Genomic DNA, 21,149 nt, shown 5'->3' on the forward strand with positions numbered 1-21,149 from the left:
ACCATCCTATCTAATACTGCTATAGCAAGAAGTGTGTTAGATAAGGAAAGTGTCAAGTGATGGTGGAGCATTCTGTTTTCTCTCTTCCTAAAGGTCACTTTGTCCTGCAGAAGGTTATTTCTCATTTTCCTGTGTGGCTATAAAGACAATTGCATGCATTATGTTCATTGATGTAAAGTGACTAGGGATTTTTTATTTTGATTTGGGGGCCAGATATTGACACTGACTGTTATCACTTCCCCGCTTTGCAGCTTCACCTCGCTAACCTTACCCCTTCATATAAAGGTCTGCCTTATGGTTTTCACTTTTATAAGCAATAAATACTTTATTTTTCCTATTAGACCCTTAATTCTGATCTTATTGCACTGTGTGGCATTTGTTTTACGAAGTTAGTGGGTTAACTCCAAAGTCCTGCTGAAATACAAGTTTAGGAAATTGATTTTTACTTCCTTCTTCACTCCCTTTTGTTTCAGCAGTCCTTAATTAACCGCCTGGGTCGTATTCCTTGCCTTAAACTTCTGGTAGTGCGTGTAGGAGTGAGCTGTTAAATGGATACTGTATATCCATTAAATTGGGTGAATTTTATTTAGCTTCTGAGGTCTCTGTAATTCTGAGGACTGTCTAAAGGTAAAACACCTACAAGGTCTGTATACGCAGAATGGCTGAAACTTTAGTTTCTCACTAGCTAAATAATGGTGTAAAAGTCATGTTAACGTGTACCATTTGTTATTTTAGCAGTGATAAATGAGTTTGAGGAAACTTAGTTTTTTTGACCACTGACCTTTTCAGTTTTGCAGTTTATGCCAACAGCAAACTTAAGAACAAACAAACCCCCCACTTTTAGCTGAACATGGCCATTAGTCAGCATATCTAGGAGAAAAGGTCTGCTTAAGATACTGTAAAATGCATTATAACTTCTATACATATTAGCTATTTGTCATAACTTCAACTATCTCCGTTTTAAAGTTAAGCTTCTTCTGACGTTGGCTGTTAACCACTAAAATGATACTTTACTAGTGATTACTTTTTTAATTAAGCCCATGTATTAGCTATAAAGCCGCTTGAGTGCATTGTAAATAAAACGCTATAATAATGAAGTGCTTTAATTACACTCCCTAAAGTATGCATAGTTCTCAGTAAATTTTTTTATTTAAATTCTTAACATGTTCCCTTTTTTGAAAAGCACTTTGAATCACTGTAAAGATGGAGATCCAGCCTTTAAAGTCATTTGAGCAAATTCCATGGCTGTTCTCTAGTTAGTGAGTTTTCGCAGCATTTGCAGCAAGCTAATTGCTTCTGCTAATAAATAATCTAAAATCGATGCTGACAGCAGTTAATTGGCACAGAGACTTTATTCTGTAAAGCATTTGGCTAACGACCTTCCTTAAATTAATAGCATTAAGTGCTATGAGGAAATAAATCTAAGGAATTGCCTGTCATTCGCTTGTCATGTCTAATAACTTCCAATAATGATGGCTGATAGATTTTTGCACATTCCATTATTGAAGTTGGTGCATGTAATTATTCTCCTCATTATATGTAAACAATTAGCAATATTTGGTGTTTCCGTGCAATAAAGCTGTTAAATACAAGTAGCCCATTAGAGTTTAGAAACTATTTTTGAAAGCAAAATTTCATTTCCAGTGAATACAGCAAATCCGCAGGTATCTGAACACGCTACTGGTTCATTGGACTGAGCTTCACCTTTTGGTAACATTAATAAGTTGCTTGTAGATGGGAGAATGGTGGGGGGGGAAATACTTTGAAGAATTCTGTATTGATGTGCAGAACCTTTTGTTTCCAGCTTGAGGAAGTAATGGAGAAGGAAACGTACAAGACTGCTAAATTAATCCTTGAAAGGTTTGATCCAGAATCAAGTGCAAAGGTAAGAATCTTGTATTGATACTGATTTAATATGAAAGATACCGTGGAGCTGAACATTCAGATAATGTTATTTATAATTAATTGGCAGGAGGCTGAACTGCCATCTACTGGAACATCTGCAACCCCAAGACCTGGACAAGGTAATAGCCCTGTAAAATGGCTGCTCTTTAGCATAGATACTCGTCTTTCATAGCAATTTCCACTCTAGAAGTCTGTCTGTGATAAAATTTGTAGATCAATTGACCTTTATTTAGAGTTAATAGACTGTTTATTAGACTATGCCCATTACTGTTCTGTATTTTTCAGACAGGGAATCTATTACTAAAGGCTGATGCTCTTCTAGACAGCAGGATGTTTAATGCTGCTTGATGCTAAAGCAGAGTGAAAATTAACTTCTTGTGGCATACTTGCAATTTTTCTAGAATGCTAAGGTGCTTTCAAATCTTGTGTAATGTTCATTGATGTAGTTTTCAATTCTGTTTCTATTTCTGGCTAGTTAGACATTTCCTAATGCAGTGCTTAAACTACTTTTATATGGTGGATGGAGAGATTCCACAAAGCTAGTGCAGAAATCAGATATTTTCTAGATGCAAAGAATGGACAGTTCTTACTAGTTTATGATGTTCCATTTAAAGGTGCTGTTGAATAAAATAATAAAAGAAATATAAAAAACTTGCATGCATTTCAAGGAAGCCTTGTTTCTAGATTGCACACACAGGTTTCAAGTCTGGAAAGATCTCTCCCCCCATTCTTCTTCCAGTAGAATGTTTGCATTAAAAATGTGGACTGTAAATTAAAAAAAGAGATATTTATGCAAGGAAACTACAGTTAAGGTTTTCTTAAAGTTGAGTATAATATGCTGTAGTTAAACTGAAAATGCTAGTATTAACACAGTATAAAGGGCAATTTGTATTATAATACTGAAGATACCTACAAAGATCTGTCTCAAAGTGTGAGTACTAATTTGCTGTTATAACCAACTTAGACCTGTAGAGGCTGGTGCTCAAAGTAAACTGCAGAATCTGATGTGCATAATTTTCCATAAAATAAACCGATTGCTTTAGAGCATATATTAGAATTGTCAACTTTGTGTCTAATTCTTGTGAGTAACCAAACTTTTATTTGTCATTTTTTGCTCTTGGGAGTGCTGGTTTTGATGGGTGTGGAGCACCTGGATTTACTAACAAAGGTGTTTATAAGCTGCATGGTCAAATCCACTGTTTTGTTCTTCTTGCTTAGCTTCAAATTGTTGTGAAAACATTTTTAGCCCATTCTTACTTGTTGACATTGACAGTGAGTAGTTGCAGTGAAGTACGTTAGCAGTAAAGCTTTTATTTCTTCTGGTTCCTAGGCACAACAGCTTTTTCTCAAGTTTGCTCCTTACCTGTCTCTCCCATCATTCCATTTCTGCGGCATTCATAGTTTTTTAAGGCTGAAGGGCCATCCTGACATCCTGTTCTGTTCTCTGTCCTAATACAGCTCATGGGTGGTTGCCAAGAATTTTCTGACATACCTGTAATGTTTAGGTAGTCTATGGGGTTTTTTTTAACTCTTTATATTCATCCTTCTCCTTGAGATATGTTAGAAATCACTCCAGAAGTAGGGTGACAGATCTGTTTGTAGAGTGCAAGTAATGCTGACCAGGGGATGAAACTGCCTGGAAATGTGTGTTTCGATGTAGAGATCTAGAGATAATGAGATATAAATTAAATAGACGATGAGAAGTCTTTAGTCACCCTGGCTTTATTAAGAGATATCACCAGCATTTTTGAAACTCCTAAGGAATTATAGGATTGTTCTCTTCCACTCTGCCCAGGCTGTGTAAGTAGTGATAGTGACAAGTGAGTTGCTCAGTCTCTGTTAGTTAACTAGCCTTGTGTGTGTATGGGTTTACAAAGCACAGTGCGTGTACTTTTGATCCAGGGTTCTGAGTTAGTCAAAAGCAGGTTAGTTAGATACAGCATATGGCATGTTGTGTTGATTTTGACTTGACTGTTAATAGAAGGGCTATGAGGGAGAGGTTCTGAGAGAGTTAGAAGTATTTCTGAAAGCCAGCCACTACAGGCTGTGGTCTACATTAGTAAGTGTGGTATAATAGGAGTAGATTTGTAGAGTGAAACAGTTGTTGCTGAGGAGTTTGCCTACACTGTATATGTTTAGGGGTTTTTATTTAGGGCTAGCTCTAAACTGGTCTCATGGGCCTGGTGGAGGGCATCTTACATTCTTCTCAAATGAAACTAAACTGAAAGTGCTGCTCTCTGAGACTGTGTTGTGGTGTGGACCAGAGAACTCTAAGTGGGGACACAACTGAGAAAATATAAAGTACACTTCTGATTCAAACATTCAACTTCTTTGGGTGCATCCACATTAAGGTAAGCAATCTACTTTGTCCTGAATAAAAGTGCAGTTTAGACTTGGAAAGGATTTTGGAAAACAAATTTTGTAAGTTATCATGGTTTACGGTTGGATTTGATGATCTTAAGGGTCTTTTCCAACCTAAATGATTCTATGATTCTATATAACTTTGTTCGTATACAGCACAACTTCCTTTTTTCTTTTTTTTTTTCCAATCTGTTCTCTAACACATTGAATTTAGAATTGGTGCTGCTTTTTGTCCATGTAAAAGTGGATATTCAGACTATTGTATTTTGTAGATGCATTATAGTTCAGGAGGGACATGTTGTGTTTGGCTTTAGCTTCTGAAATTGTGGAGACTTATTTTCTAAATAACTTGTTCTTGGTATGTGCAGTAATTACTTCAGTCTTTAGCTATCAAAAAACTACTAGCGTATTGCTATTCACACTAAATAATATCTGCCCAAAACAAATATTAGCTTCTGTTCTGTGCAGTATATAACTTACTGTAACTAGATGATACCTTAATGTGGTTGTGGTGTAATTTGGTGTATGCAATATGTGGTAGAATTACAGTGATATGGAATACTAAAATATCTGTTAACAAGTTAACATTAAAGCTTCCTTGATCTTTTCTTTGCTCACTTTGGACACAAACTAGCGAGGCAGCAGAACTCATTATCTTGAGCTCTGTAATTGAGTCTTTTTGAAAAGAGGGTAAATAATGACCAATGTGTAAGCAGATTGGACAATGTTGTGTACGAGTCAGCTGATGAAAGGTTAGTTGGTATGTTTTTGACTTACCAGCTGAAATGGAAACTTGTGCATTATGGTAATTAGTACAAAGATTTAGTCAGCATTACATGATAGCTGGTTCTCAGAAAAACAACTGGTAGTGCCCCAATTTTCATATGCATTTAGCTCTTTTTGCAGTTTTTGTGATTGTGACATGCACTTCTTAAATAATTGTAATTTTAACACATGATTCAGGTGAATCTTGAGTTTGGCATAAGAAAGCACCTGGAAATCCAGAAGGAAAGGAATTTGAAAACTTAAGTGCAATTTTATCTATTCAGAAATGTTTTGAGGGGTAGAGTTAATGAGCATATAGTTATTCAGTACTTTGACCATATGAAAAAAAAGGGTAAGTATATATTGGCAGTGGAATAAATATTTATCAACAATATCCTGTTGTGGATACCTGCTCCCTTCATTGTGCTAATAGAACTGTTAGCAGGGCTGTATTGTAAATGAGATCACTCCATGACCTGAATTAAAAATAATGCAATAACAGATGGTTGCAAGCTGTGGGATGGGTACAGGCACGAGTAGGAAGAAAGACAATTCTTGTTTGGTCTTTGCCCCTAAAGCCAACAAGTTATGTGAACTATATATTGATCTGCATTGTGCTCTAGCTCTTTAAAAATGATGCATTCTTCTCTACAAAAATCAAGGAGTTTTGAAGTGAGTGAGAAATAAAATAGTTATGCTTGTAAACATGAAAGATACAGCTGTCTCACCACTGGCAGTATCTTAATATTCTTTAAGAGATCATACTGGATCATCAGTTGTGAGTAGTAGCCCTGTTAAGTAATGTGTCTGCTTATGTATCTGTATTGTTCAGTGCTGGTAACTGCAGAATTTGGACTCCAGTGTGCTTGAAGAATAAAAGTTCTATTTTTAAGTTATTTATCTGTCTTCATATGGTTGGTTTGCAGATGCACAAAAATCATTCAGGGAGGAAAAAACCTTGGAAAATTACAAAACGTCATTAAAACTACATCAGCAGTAGCTGTATATTGTGTTAGTGTTGAGACCTGACGGGCGTTTTACTCAGCTAACTTGTAGAACTTGAATTATGGAAATCTGGAACTTTGCAAGAGGCTCATTATTAACACATTGCATCTCAACATAAGGCAATTTGAGAAGTATATACATCATATCCAGTTACTGTAGAAGAATATTAGTGCTGTTATTGTGGAAGCAGGCAGCAGGTTTAAAAGGAATTGGAGGAATTCACGGGCAACAGGGTCCATATGTGATACTAAAATGATTAGATAGGGCTGTACTCTCTAACGTCCCTGACAATGCGTTTATGGATCCTGGGAGGGGTATTAGAGGTGTAGGCAACAGAAATCGTTCAGGTTTGTGTGTTGTCATTAAATAACATCTACAACCACTCTAAGAGATGAAATACTGGCATGGATGGGCTGTTGGTCTCTCCAAGGAGAGCATTTCTCATTTTCTTGTAATGTAAGTTCTTCTGGTAACTTCTCTTACTTAGGGAGCAGCAGAGTGTTGGCAAGTTCTCTTAAATAGGAAATAAGAATAGAGTGAAAGCCAAATGAACTTTTGAGTGGTGGGGGTGGGGAAAGCCTTGTGAATAACCTGGTATCATTTTGTGGAAACTATCTTACCTCTGTAATGAGACTAAACCTACTGAAGCACATCTCTCTAATACTGACTGTAAAGTACTTGGGCTCAACATCTTTGTAGGAACAAAAATAAAGGGAAAGAGTTATTAAAGTAGCAACAACTTTTTAAAAATTGAAAGTCTTTTTAAAGGAGGCTTGCCCAAAATGACCCTTGAGAAAGAACAGGCAAAAGGGGCAAAGCTCTTGCAGGTGGCATGGAAATTGTTTAGGAATAGTGTATTATGGGCTCAGAATGTGGATATATCCATGACCTATTGAAACAGACTCAGAGCTGTTAAGCAACCAAAATTGACGTGCTTAAACCACATGGTATAGGAAGATAGCCTTCAAAATGTAGAAGTAACATCCATATGTAGAAACTATAGTCATGATCTTTGGCATTTTATATGTAAAACCATAATAAAGCAGGCATTGTAATGAAAAAGAATGAAGAAAATCTTAGCAGTGGATTAAAATGTCTTTTTATAGATATTTAAAATGATCTTGGAACAAGTAGAGTTAGGCTTCATATTTATCGCTCATTTTTTTGAAGATCTGTGGAGCTGAGAAGAGTTGAGAAATTGCATACCTTTAGCTTGATTTTTGAAACTAGTACATGACTGGAAACTATAACACAAGCTTGAACATATGGATAAATAAATCATGGGGCAGAATCAATATATTGTTTGTAGATGAGTCATGCCTGTTGGTCAGGTGGCATGGAGAGGATGATGCAATTATTCTAGTGTAGTTAGACTTGAAAGGTTACTACTAAGGTCTCTCACAAAAAGCTCTCAAAGAAATGTTAGTGGTGAGTGAGGTTCATCATAAATGAATTCTTGATTAAAATAAAACTTTCAACACAGGAGCAGTTTTCAAAATAGAAACAAGTCACCAAGGAAACCTTAAAGGAATTTCTGCAACTACTTCACCAATTTATCCTGGTTTCCAGATTTTGAACAGTTTAGTGAGGGGACAAACTTTACTTGCTAAAACCAAGTTAAAATACAGAATCTTCATACTCATTGAGTGATCTAACTTGGACAATAAAGTTGTGTGAAGTAATTCAGTCATGCACATGAAGGTCTGGCAGGGGAAAACTAGTAATTTGTTCTGCTCTGTAGGAAACTGAACTAGGTGGATGTTTAGTAAGACTTTGTGCAGTTGTAGTCTTCTAACTGGTGATACCAAAGAGTCTTTTAGTTTTTCTTCTGGTGCATATTAATCCTATTTATTTGTACAGATAAGTAGGCAAGAACATAGCCTATGTATGTTGCAATTTCATGCTTCTAGATGTTGGCGATTTTCCAACAGAACTTTGATGTTTGACCTAGTACTCCAGTGTTAGCAACTCTTTCTTTAGCTAGTGTAAGCTGATGTCACACACTCCCTGCCTCCTCCAGCCTATACAAAAGCTTAGCGTGAGTAGTATTGTACTTTCGGGGACAGGGATCATTCCTTCGGACTTCAGCACACCTACCTCCCCGTGGCTGGTTGCCAGTGGACCTGTAAACTGCCTGCTAAGGCCTTAAACTCTTCCAGCCTGACACAAAGTCAGCAGATAAAATCTTTCTGATCTTGAAACTCAGGGAGATGAATTTAAAGTCCAATTCTAATGTTAAATTCCATTTGCTGTGAAGGAAGACAAGCAAGCTTGTTCAAACTAATGTGGGTGCTAGATACTAACTCTGTAGGGTACTATAGCCTTAGGTGTAGGCATTCTTGGGGTGTACCTTTTAGTGACTAAGCTGTCACTTGTTAACCATGTTAATGTCGGCAGCCCTAAAGTGAGGGTTATATTTCAATTTGATTTGTTGCAGAAGTATTTCAAAGTATTTCAAAGGCTTCCTAGATGGGATGAGAAATAGATGATAGTGACTGCTGTTTATGAGCACTGTTCCTGGCTTGTTTTGGGGAACAAACTCACGTATAAATATAATGGAACTTCAGGTTTGCATGAATAATATAATATCCAAACTTTAATATATTACTGGGATGATATTCCCATTGGTGTTAATGAGAACTCTGGCTTCAGGTAAGAACAACTGAGGAAACCTATTAAGTTTTTCATAATACCTATTTAATAGTAACTCTGATAGTGGAGTGAGAAGAGGTAAAAGTAAGGACATGTTCCAGCAGAGCTCGTTCTTGCTTCGTGACAATTCAAGCACGTGGCTTGTTGGTAGGGTTGCTGAAAAAAGGGAATGAAACTATATGATCTGAATGGAGCATTACATTTTCTTCTGGCTTTAGAATCGTTTCATTTATCCAATCTGAAAAATTTTTAATAACTCTGGGCACTTAGTCTGACTATTTTAGACATTGACTGAATATTTTTTTGATCCCATGGAAAGCTAAATACTTGGAAACATGTTTAAACCATAGAGTAAAAACAGTGGTCAGTTCTGTCTGTACATTGTGGTTTGAATCTAGCTGTTCCTATCTCCAGCATTCTGCCTTAAAGAACAGAATCGTAAGGTAGGTGTCTGCTAACTTTCTTCTAGAAGAATTTTCCCCTAAGTATTTAACAGTTAATGATTATTGCTATTAAAACATAGTATTCTGTGTCAGGTTTATTTCTATGGCACGCTCAGCCAGGCAGCTGGTGATCTTTAGTTATGGACCTTTCTGGTTTTGTTTGACTCTGTAATTTACTGATTGGAATAACGATATTAATGTACTTTTACTAATCACTTGCTTATAATGCTAGATGTTAAATTCAGTATGCACATGTTCTTGTCAGAAATTCGTCAGAGGACCACAGCTCAAAGAAATGCTTCTACACCCCCGCCTGCGACTCCTAAACAAGGCTCTCCAAAATCACTGGTTCCAGCATCTCCTAATCTGCAAAGAGACACATCAGCTCTGAGGGGACCCCCAGAAAGAACAGTTGTGCCATCCTTGCAGTCAAATGTTTTACCAAGACGCCCTGGATCCCCTGCTACTTCAGTGCCTGGAATGGGTAAACAGAGCACTTAATGTTATTTACAGTTTATATTGTTTTCTCTGGTTACCAATAAAATAGGCCATTTTCAGACAGTATGGAAATGGCATTTCATTTGTAAATAGCAGAGCAGTTATCTGATTAAGCAGGAGTTCCATATTCAATTAGCCATAACTCTTTACAGCTGGCACCTTTTGATGCTGAAACCTATTGCCTGAGCTCATTTAACTGTTATGGCTTCTTTGTTTAAATGGCAATAAAACTTTGCAGTATTCTGTAGTCAACAATATAGCATACCTTTTTATGTTCTTAGTTTAGAAGAGCTCTACACTTATATAAATCAGGTACGGAGGAGAACACTTTCAGAATACATTCATGTTTCTCACTAAACCCTGCACATATTTTTTTAACATGCATCTTGACATTTATTTAAATTTTTACTCTAGGAGGTATAGTCATGCAATCTATACTCATAGATTAAAGTGTAAAATACCAAATACACCAGAAAAGTTGTCTGTTGTAGCTGAATTCTTCTAAAATCGCATTGTTATTTTGGTACAAGAGTCAAAACTTTAGCAACAGGTCGAAATCTGGTAGAAATGAGTGCTCCTTAAAATTTGGTTTCATATCCTGAAAATACTTTTCCCTTGATTTCTGGCTTGGTGTTCAGATGGGATGGACTTTTTTAAATAGAACATGAACTAAATTCTGTAGGAGGGATAGCAAAATTTGAGAGTTTTGGGGTGAGGCATTGTTCTCATTCTCCTCATAGATGGTAAAGCTGTGTATGGGTTAGTGCCAGGCCTTTCGTTTGTTGCAGGATGTCTGGCAAGTTGGATCACAAGGCAAGAAAGGAGATGAAATGCTGTCTTGAAAATAGAAGGGATGCAACTTGCCAGGAATCTTCTGAGCACCACTGTAATGTGGAGTAGTTCTTTGCTCTTTATACAGTGATCAAGAATATTTTTCTCTGCCCTGTGTTCCTGATTTTTAACTTTAAGTTACTTAAGTCTTACAAACTGCTTGTCCTTGCTTACTAACTTCCATGATACAATCTAAAAGTAGGACTATACATAATATATTGACACCTGGTCTCTTAATGGAAGATCTTAGGCAGCTGAATGTTAAAATGGCTGTTCGTATTGTTTAGTGTAGTGGAATAAACTTGTCATGAAAAGTTGTGATCTCTCACTTTTCTGCAGAGTCCATTAGCCCTTATTTTTTGTTAGTAATTGTTTACCTGTGTTATGAAACTGCTACATTTGTTTTTATCCCTGAAGTGAACTGTAAAGGCAAGTTATTAGTAAGTCTTGATTATCTTGAAGTACCAGAAATCGGCTCCTTGCACCAGGAAACTGGTCATTTCGTTACAAACCACATTTACTGAAACCTGCTTACTGAAAATTCCTTAATGAGTTTAAAATCGCATGCTCCTTCTTGTTTAAGAAGCTGGCTATATAATGAAATAATGTCAGCTATATAATAGTTTTATTCTTAGGGGAAGATTCAGGCACATTGAATAAGCTGCATGAAATTCAGCCTTTACTGCAGAAATGGTTTAGAGGAAGAAGGGAAAAAAAATTGACTTGTTTGGAAGGACAGTTGCCAAGCCTGTTAATTAAAATATTTAATGCAGTTTTTGTGATAATGCTTTGTAGGCACATTTTTTTTTTCCCACTGATTACTGGTATTTTGACCAAACATGTTATTTTGTCGTAGAAAGCAATGGAAGCCACTGCAATTGTCAGTTAATGTGGAAGCCCTGTTTTCTCTTGAATTTCCGCAAACCTTCCAGGCATATAAAATCTCAGTCATGTAGCTGTAGTGCAAAGTATGTAAATTCAGTATCTATAAGAGTAATATCATTGCATCTAAGTTTATGCATGGCTTGCAACAAATATGAATAGCCTTAATTATCTCTACTTTAGAGAAGATTGATTCTCCTTTACAAAATATAGTATAATGAAAATGAATTATTAATTTAACGTATATTACCACAGAGCTCCCATATGTTTGAAAATTAATAACCAGCAGGTAGTTGAGAGTTTGCCAAGCTTTGCAGAAATGACCGGTCTTTCTACAATGATTGCTTTTGATGTTTATATTAATTACTGGTGTCCATAACAGCATGAGAACCAAGATGGTTGGTTTGAGTTATTAGTAGGCAGGTAATTGAAGTTGTTCTTGGAGCGTGTTACGAAGTTTCATTCTAGGTAACTTTATTTAATTTTTACCTTGTTTATTAACTTCTAGAAACTTTTCATATACTGGTGATACACAGGTCACGAAAATTTGGTCTTTTGAATATAGGGCTAAATACATGTTTGAGTGTTAGCCAGGTATTCACAAAATTATTCTAGAGTTTTAATTTTATTGCAGATTGTATCAGTGCTCCAGATCTTTACTTCACACCTATGTAGGACGTTGTCCATTCACTTTTTTTAATGGAAGTATTGGGTCTTTCAGGTTTTTGTGAAGATTTAGGAAATGCATTTGGCTTGACCTCTTCTCTGGATAGCTTTTTCAGAATCTGTAAAATGAAGCATTAAGTCCAGTTTATGTTGCACTGAATTTGTTCTGCCTTGCTGCTGTGAGGGTTTTCTTAGTCTGGGTTCCTGCTTGTTGACAGAATACAGGAATAACTTGGGAATGCATTCACTGATTGGTATCTCCTGAATTCAGTTCTCTTGTTTGTGAAAATGAGGATTATTTTAAAAACATTTGTGTAGAGCATGAAACTTTTTTGTGCTTATTGAAGGGTTGTAAATTGCAGTATTTTCTGATCAAATTTTATGGTGCTTGTAAAGATTAGGGCAGTCCATTTAGGTAAATTATCCAGTATTGAGGAGAGGTGTTTTGAAAGGCTGTGCTGTTAGAAATGTTGCAACCTTAATGGCAAGATTAGTCTCATTCTATGTGTCGCACTTCCAGAGGGCACTGCTGAAAATGTTTGATTCCTACAATGTTTCTGATGTTTGCCATAGAGGATGGAGGTTAGCTGTAGTGGCATTCAGCTTGAGGTTTACCACAATGTAGCACATTCTGCTCTAAGTTACTCTTTTTTCTTAGTTGCTCGGGTCTGTGGAGGTTAAAAGGTAGAAGGCTTGAGCTGGTAATTGCTGGCAGTTACATTTAATGCTGTATTTAAACTTAAAGCCCATCTTGGATCAGCTTATCAAATACTAAGACTTGCTGTGTTGTCTTTGCCTGTGTATACTCTACTTAAGAGGTACCTGTTACTTCTGTGTGTGTGTTTATGAAAGTATCGGTTGCATCGGAAGTGATGACTGTGCATGTCCTGGTGCTGTCCCCAGCTAAGGTGCTACAAGTAAGCTAAATCTGTCTTCTAAGAAGCCACTGTTTTTTCCATGGTATCTTTCAATTAAATGTCCTTCTGAATTAATTCAACTTGCTAACAAACTCTACTCTCTTGGTAGTCCTTTATTTGGATTTTTTAGAATCCTTTTTTGCATCTTCAGACAGTGGATTTAGGTTTTTTTTTTTACCCTTTAGCTTTCTCTTTGTTTATTGGGCATTATGGGGGATTCTGTGAAACATACCTTCCCCAGAAAAATACTGGAAGCATAGAGCAAATTGAAAAGAGAATTGTAGGCTGAATCTGTGGTTGCTAAAAGCCTTTCTTTTAAGCCATGCCTTTTGTATATGTTTTTACTGGATATAGCTAGAATAGCTACAAGCCAGAACCTCTTCCCTGAGAAAACACTGGTGACTCTTTGCGCCTTGAGAATTTTACTTCTACGAATTAAATATACTTAGTTCTTGCATGGCTTCAGATTACCATATGCTTTTCTCAGTATGAAACCTGCTAACATTAGTTGAATTTTTTTCTGTCTAACCTTCTTAACTATCTTGAGCTTGAATAGGACTTTTGCATTATTAGAAGTAATTTTGTCATTGGGTTAAACTGAGTCTCACTTGTCAGGTTTCATAATTTTGTCTTCAGGTGGCTTGAAACTGACCATTTTGTTACAGTTTCAGAGTTCTGAAAGGACTGGTTCATTGTCCTACTCAAACATCCTTTTTTGTGACCTTTGAATGTAATTCATAAATGTCTCATGGAAATATGTTTTAAGTCTTCCCCTCCCTCCCCCACCCCCCCCCCCCCCCCCCCCCCCGCCAAGTTCTCACTTAATTATCTCACATTCAAGACTATCTGTCTGGTGTCTGTTTGTTGAAAGTACTGTAACTTAATACCTCCCGTGCTTGTGTAAAATGTCTCTTGGCCAGGCGGGGGGCCTTGGGAAGAAGTTTCAGATACTCAATTATTTGAATAGTCACATCTGAATGATTCAGACATAGTGTCTTACTAAATCATGTTTTGCTCATTATGCATAGCATCTTCTGTTTTAAGGCTGGAAAGGAAGGTAGATATAAGAAATCAAAGCTACATAAACAGAAATTGGCAGCTTGCAGTGGTCTTGTACAATAGACCAGATGTTTTAAAACTTTGTGGAAAGACAAGTTTGTGCCACTGGTCTACTTTAGCTGCCATGTGTAAACAGAGGTGAAAAAGGCGGTACCAACTATTGCTGTTACCTGTTCTTAATGGAGTTTTATTTTGATAGTAGTTTGTTAAACACATGGGATATGAAAAATGATGTCTTAATAGTGGCCTTCTGGCTTCTTTGACTAAGCATAAATCTGAAAGTATCCAACTTTCCATTAAACATGGGATTACCAAAATGCCAAATGGCTAGACGGGTTTAATGTGTGGACTGAATGCACACTGAGGGCATGTTCATGTGGTATAGTAATTACACAGAAACCAGCGGGTGCTTCTTTGGTAACATCTTTAGTTCTTCTACTGTTGTAATTGATTTTACCAGATTTATTGGTGTAAACTTGAAGTGTTGAATATGCAGAGTTGAGAGTATATGAAGAAAACTCAATAAGGAGTTTTTATTTGCTTAAAAAACCTCTATTTGTGAGTAATCATTGAATACCATTGATGCCTTAAGTTCTTTAGAAATTACAAATTTAATTACGTCTCCAAGGTGTAAAAGTAGAGTGATTTAATAAGATTATAAGCTAAAGAAGCAGAAGAGGAACTTTCAACTATTGTGGGTTTAAAAACCTTACAGCTTTCCTAGTGGACTAAGAAATGTGGCCATGTGTATTAAGTAGATGCAATTATTTTATTACATTAGCATGCACAGTAAAATATCAGATTATATATAATAACATAGTTGAAAATAATTTTGACATAGTTCGTGTCTTCCTAGGTCTTCATCCTCCAGGCCCTCCTTTAGCAAGACCTATTCTTCCTCGAGAAAGAGGAGTTGTGGATAGAGTTATTGAATACTTGGTTGGCGATGGTCCTCAGAACAGGTAAAATGTTGCTAAAGGAAATACCTAAACACTTGAGATAGGAAGCTTCTTAACTTTTTTTTTAAGCCGACGGGTCAAGATTAAAAGAATTCCAAATTATTTTGTCTGAAATTTTTGTAATGAAATGGCCTTTTCTCAGTGCTTCACCTGAAATCTCTTTGTAGTAAAAATGGTAACATTTTGGCAAAATTAACCTCCCCTTTGGGTGGTATTAGCCATGTGATACAAAGAGAAAAAGCTATGGTCAAGTCGGTGAATGAATTACACTTTGAACTAAAAAAAAAAAAAAAAAAAAAAAAAAAAAAAAAAAAAAAAAAAATTATTATCTTAGCACTTCAGCTTTCTTACCATTATAAATGCTTTCATGTGGCCTTCAGAACTGTCCAAACATATCAGAGCTTCCATGTCAACCATGGTCACTTTTCGTATTGACTGTGTTCTAATGAAACAAACTTAATTTGGATGTTATTTTCTGACAATGGTGATATTAAAAATACGTTGAACCATGAGGTTTAAATTGTAGCTAAGAATATTTCACTGTTTTTAAACCAACTTTAAAAACTATTATCTAATATACAGATTTAGCTTGCTTTAAAGGATAATAATTTCACTGTGGAAATTACCTTTTAAGAGTAAATATCTAAGCTATTAGTCAATATCTAAGGTAAAATGCATCTCACTTCAGTGTGTTATTACTTAAAGATACGTAATTATATATTATTCATGTTTTCTAGGTACGCCCTTATATGTCAGCAATGTTTTTCTCACAATGGTATGGCTTTGAAGGAGGAGTTTGAATACATAGGTAAGAGCTAATCTGTGGTAGACTCTCTAGTAGTTGACTTACGTTTCATGACTAACATGCATCATACTTCATTTTGGTTGCAGTTAAGTACTTAACTGACACTGTGAAATGCCACTTCATATGGGAACAGTTTTATGGTAACTTATTACTCTGTATCTTAAGATTCACGTCAAGACTTAGAGAAGTACTTTATTGCAACCTTCAGGCCGAGGATTTTATGTGTAGAAAACTATTCAGTAGAAATAAGCCTCCTCCAATACATCCCTGAGAATTGCTACTGGCTATGAATGGTTCTCAGAAGGGTTTTATATTGAGAAAATATCTGACATTAAAGTGTACCTCTTTTACCAGAACTTAAACAAAATTTTGCTTTGGCAAGAAGATCTTGGGGAGGTATTGGAAAAGGAGTGGGAACAAGCCCTAGGGGGCTATATGTGAATTTATGGCTGACAATAACTTAAGACAGACACAGCTCTTTATTGAACACAGATGTTTTGTTTTTGCTTTGTTTCTACCACAAGAGTAAGCCTGATGGTTAAGAAATGAGGGAATCTTAGGTAAATCATCTATTTCATTTTGTTTTGCTTAATTTTATGAGTAAATATACAGCACTGTAAGAATAAGCTGAATGTTTCCTATGGAACCAAAGATATGTAGTCTATATGTCATCTTAGCTCAAATGAGTTCACAGTTCAACTGTGCAAGAAATTGCCACTTCCCCCCCTTGTCTTGGGGGGTGAAATACGCATTTAACTATTAAGTGGTATCCAGAACAAAACTGCCTTAATTAAGCACCACTGGAGCAGAATGCTCCTCAAAAAGCAGAGTGAGACATACCTTGCAGAAGCCATAGCATCCCCTTACTCAAAGGATGAGGAACGTGGCATCTTAAGGGGAAAGAAAAAATCATCTGCCAAGTTAATTCTTTTGTAGGAAAGAATAGAACACCACCATCTGGCAACATCTTGTGGTACTGAATTGCATTATTTTGTTCGCTGGGGTCAAATCTTTCACAGTGGTGGGCACTACTCATAAGTACAGCAGAGCTGAAAGCAAACAGGTTTTTAAGAAGCAAATGTATGCTGAAGTTAAAAATGGAGCTATATGGAACAGCTTGTGTAAATTTGGTGGAGGTACTCTCAGGTACTCATAGTCACTTATTTAATTCTCTGGTTTTAGTATTTTGGACAATCAGAATATAGAGTAGAATAAAGGTGAAATGTGAAATTAATTAGTGAGGCTACTTATTGGGTGTGCTTTTGTATAGCATTTAGGTGTGCCTACTGCTTTTTCCTGAATCCTGCAAGAAAAACTAGACCTCAGGCTCCACGACTTCCAGACTTCAGTTTTGAAAAAAAACAATCCACAGAATTGCGATCTGAAACTGAGCCTCTAGAACCTAGAGAGAGAAAGCCCCAGGAGACTCAACGGACAGAAGGTATGTGGTAATCTTGAAGTCTGCTCTTTTTTCAATGTCTAATGAAATCCCCTCCCCTGTCATCTAGCTCTCTGTCTAGATGAGTTTTTTATAAGAATAAGAACTGAAGAACTCAAACACTGGAACAGGATTCCTAGAGAGGTGGTCGATGCCCCAAGCCTGTCAGTGTTTAAGAGGCATTTGGACAATGCCCTTAATAATAACATGCTTTAACTTTTGGTCAGCCCTGAATTGGTCAGGCAGTTGGACTAGATGATTGTTGGTCCCTTCCAACTGACATAGTCTATTCTAACTTCATAGTGGGTGCAGTTTGTATTTTTTTTTCCAATTCTTCTTGTCCCTGCTTCTAGTTAGCTTGTTGATACTATTTTCGTCTGTCCTGTACCCTAAAATTTCTTCATATTAGGCAATATGTCTCATGCAAGTGATGGCATAATGAAATTTTTCACTCTAATGTTACTGATAAACAGATAGAAAATAGCATGGTAAATTACAGAACTAGTTAAGAAGGAAATATGTCCCGAAGTGGTTAACTTTCACTGTGTTCAGCAGGTCATTTGATTGAGGTGTGTTGGAATTTCTGCCTTTGTTCCTTCTGCTGTTTTCCTCAGGGCAGGAAAATCTAGTAAAACTGCCTTGTTTAAAATCAGGGAGTTCAAAGACAAATTGTCAATTTTAATTTAACATAGTTCCTTTTGAGACGTTTTATAGTCTGCAGATACAGTAGGCATCTGGTGTACAGCCATCAGGAAGATGCAGTGTTTTAAAAGACTCCAGAAATTATAATTTCAAACCAGAGAATCTCCAGTTCGATGTGCTATTGAGTACTTGATGGGATTTTACATTAAACAGGGATCATGGGGGGAAGCTATCGAATAGCGTAGAGCCCCAAGATTCAGGCTAGAAACACACCAACCATGGGAAACTGTCAGAGTGTAACAGAAGGAATGTTTCTGTTTCATTAACAGAGTGTACAGAACGGCATTAGCCTTTACTTTCTGCCATGAGAAGGCTGCATGAGACTGGTGGGGAAGTCATATCAAACTGTAGCCATCTCTGGGTGTGGTGTGATGCGGGTGCATATAGAGAAAACTTGGTTGGTTTGTTTTCCTGTGCCACAGTGTACTCTTACTTCATTAAAGGTACTGCTATTAGCATGAAAGTAAGACTGAAATCGGATGCATGAAGCTAAGATGACGCAAATGTCGTCTTTGCCCTCAAATGATCTAATCATCTTTTCAGTGAGCGGAGGGTAGGTTAGTAGCTTCTTGGCTACTTTTAAAGTTAGAAGATTCTTATGGAAAAGATATAATTTGTTACTGGGGCCTTCAAAACTCTGCTTATTTTCCTCTGTGTGAATCAAATGGGGAAGCCTTCTGAAAGACAGATATTCAGCTCTTGGAAGTGTGTGCCTCGAGGGCTTCTGAGTATTATCCATAACTGCAGTTTCTTAGAGGTTTTGGGAGAGGGGCGTGCTAATTAAGCTGGTATTATCATTGAAGGAAATGTTTATCAAACTATGCCTTTAATGAGTCTGAGGTGCTGAGTCAGCAGCTTAAGTAAATTCTTAAGTAAAACCTTAAGAATTAGTGTGAGATTTTCGTTAGGCACTTGAGATGTAGGAGTGAAAATTCTGCAAAATAACTTTTGCTTTTTTGAAAGCAGAATTTTGTCAAGTATTTCAGGATAAAAATAGGATGGTTTTATTGCAGTAAATGTGATTTTTACCAATTTACGTTTAACTTTGAAAATTACTTGTTTTTTGTTGGTGTAGTCTTGTATTAACGTGCTGCTTTAAAAACAACGACAAAAGAAACCACTGTGGGGTTCGTCCCCTGGTTCTCTTTTCCTGCTAGGAAGTGTATGGTGAAATTTTTCAGAAGAGGCGTAAGAAATAAGTAACGGGTATACCGACTTTTGGTTTTATCTAGCTTAAATATTTAATCTTTTCTGAATATTTCATTTCTCAGATGATATAAACCATTCTGTTTTGATAATTAGTAAGCAGCCAGAAATAGAGTATGTGTTAATATTTTACATAACTAATATCTGAGAAATGGCTTGTTGATATAGACGATATCAGTGCTACCCTATCAGTTTGTCACTGTGCATTGACTGCCTGCAGCTTGCCACAAAGTAATCTCTTATGAATGAGAAAATACCATTTTCAGTAAATCCCTTTTTCCATCAGAACCCTAATTTGAAACATTAACTGCTTACAGGCAGTCGGGCTTTATTAATAAACGAACATATTCCTTGATTGTAAGTTTAATCTATGAAACTATCATTGAGGTATAGCTCTGGGGAAGGCTTTTGTTCACAACAGTAATATAGCTGCTGTCATAGCAAGAATAGAGAATATCTTCACTTAACAGATGTAGACAAACATTAACATCAGGAAACCAACTTCACCACAATGTTGACAACACAGGGAGATCCAACTCTTATCTGTAAGTCATTTAAACCATAGCTGTATAGCTCGAAGAAACTGCAAGCTAATGTGATACAGAAGTGCTATAAATATTTTTTTTACCAGTCAGCTGCTTTTACTAATGAGTAGAGCATGAAGCTGAATCTTTTTTCAGTTGTGTGCTCATGCAGTGACAAGCATGTTACACGCAACTCCTGTGGATAAGAGATCTGAAGAATAGTTATAGGGAGCGCTGTTGGCACTGAACCTTGGATTTCTTAATCCTCTGGAAATATGGAGTCATCAGCTGTCAATCTGGTGCAGATTACTGGCACAAACGTCATACTTCCCTGTTCAGCAGAGTAACTTGGCAAATTTTAGTACCAGAATGAAGCAATATACTTCAGTTCTCTTCTTAACTTTTTCTTAAATGTCTCGATCTTGAATTTTTTTCATCAAAGGCTAGTCGGTTCTCTTATGTACTTCTCTTAAAAGTATTACTGTTTGGATCATATTGAAAAAGCCAACAGGAACCACTTTTATCCTCTTGATTAATTTTGCCTTGCCTATATTTGGTACTGTTACGCTGCGTTCTTGATTCAGGTTTAGCATTTAGCAATGTTTTGAAGGTTGAAACAAAATTTGCCTGCTTCAGTGTTTTTGTGGTGAATATCTGGTGCTGATGTTCAGAGGTCTTCACTAGATGCCTTTGAAGTTCAGATTTCACCATGGTGGTCAGCACTTTATGGAGATAACTTCCTGTGTTGTCTCCAGATTTTTATGGAATTCCTTGACCATCTTGATGAAATATTTTATGATGATTTAATGCTCTGTCACTTCTTAAAGGATTTTTAGAACACAGCAACTGCTAGTATGTTTGAAAGAACTTCCATTTAAAAGGCAGATGCAGAAACTTGGTTTGTTATTCAACAGAAGGGTTCACATTAATGTTGTCCTCCAGCAATAATGCTGCTTCAAGTGTGTGCTTATTTATGAGGTCTACCAAAAGTAGAGCTTGGCTTTGGGCAAGTGTTATAGATGGAGCAGAAACTTTATCTAGGAATAAAACCGGTTGAGGACAAAGGACTAAAATAAGCTTGAGTATTTGTTCTGGTCAGAATGGTCTGAGTGTGGTGTGGTGTTTTTTTTTAAATAAATGGACTGGAGGCATTTTCTGTTTCAAAGATTTGCTTGCCTTTTTAGTAAATATGCTCCACTTTCATAGGATGGCATAAGCCCGCTGTATTTCTTGTAAGCCATTGGTTTTTTCAAAGATGTGAGTTTCTGCCTGCTGTGCTCTTTCCTTAGCCTAGCTAATATGACTAGAATTCAGTGATTTCTCAAGCAGACGTGGGTCAACTCACCTTGAGTTTAATGACTTGTAAACAAGTTCTTTTGGTTTAAAAATGTATTAAGTTTCCAGTCTACCACAGTTCAGTTTTGCTGAACAACATAGCTTGCCTTTTTGGTAGGACCTAAAGGGTACAGGGAATCAAATGCTATGCTATTATCGGGCTGCTTTTTCAAAGGCTTCACAATAGCTTTCTGTG

General features: G+C 36.6%; 1 protein-coding gene across 5 annotated transcripts in view; it reads left to right on the forward strand.

Moving 5' to 3' along the window:
- Nucleotides 1-21,149, forward strand: part of LNPK (lunapark, ER junction formation factor) — a 44,196-nt gene that overhangs the window by 19,138 nt on the left and 3,909 nt on the right. For all 5 annotated transcript variants that reach the window (XM_076342569.1, XM_076342573.1, XM_076342570.1 and 2 more), the window contains exons 7-12: nucleotides 1,805-1,885; nucleotides 1,973-2,024; nucleotides 9,397-9,615; nucleotides 14,841-14,946; nucleotides 15,681-15,751; nucleotides 17,019-17,189. In XM_076342569.1, the coding sequence (XP_076198684.1) occupies nucleotides 1,805-1,885; nucleotides 1,973-2,024; nucleotides 9,397-9,615; nucleotides 14,841-14,946; nucleotides 15,681-15,751; nucleotides 17,019-17,189 (700 nt within the window). The remainder of the gene's footprint in view (nucleotides 1-1,804; nucleotides 1,886-1,972; nucleotides 2,025-9,396; nucleotides 9,616-14,840; nucleotides 14,947-15,680; nucleotides 15,752-17,018; nucleotides 17,190-21,149) is intronic.

Source organism: Aptenodytes patagonicus, chromosome 6, assembly GCF_965638725.1.
Source record: "Aptenodytes patagonicus chromosome 6, bAptPat1.pri.cur, whole genome shotgun sequence".
In the NCBI taxonomy this organism is placed as follows: Eukaryota; Metazoa; Chordata; class Aves; order Sphenisciformes; family Spheniscidae; genus Aptenodytes; species Aptenodytes patagonicus.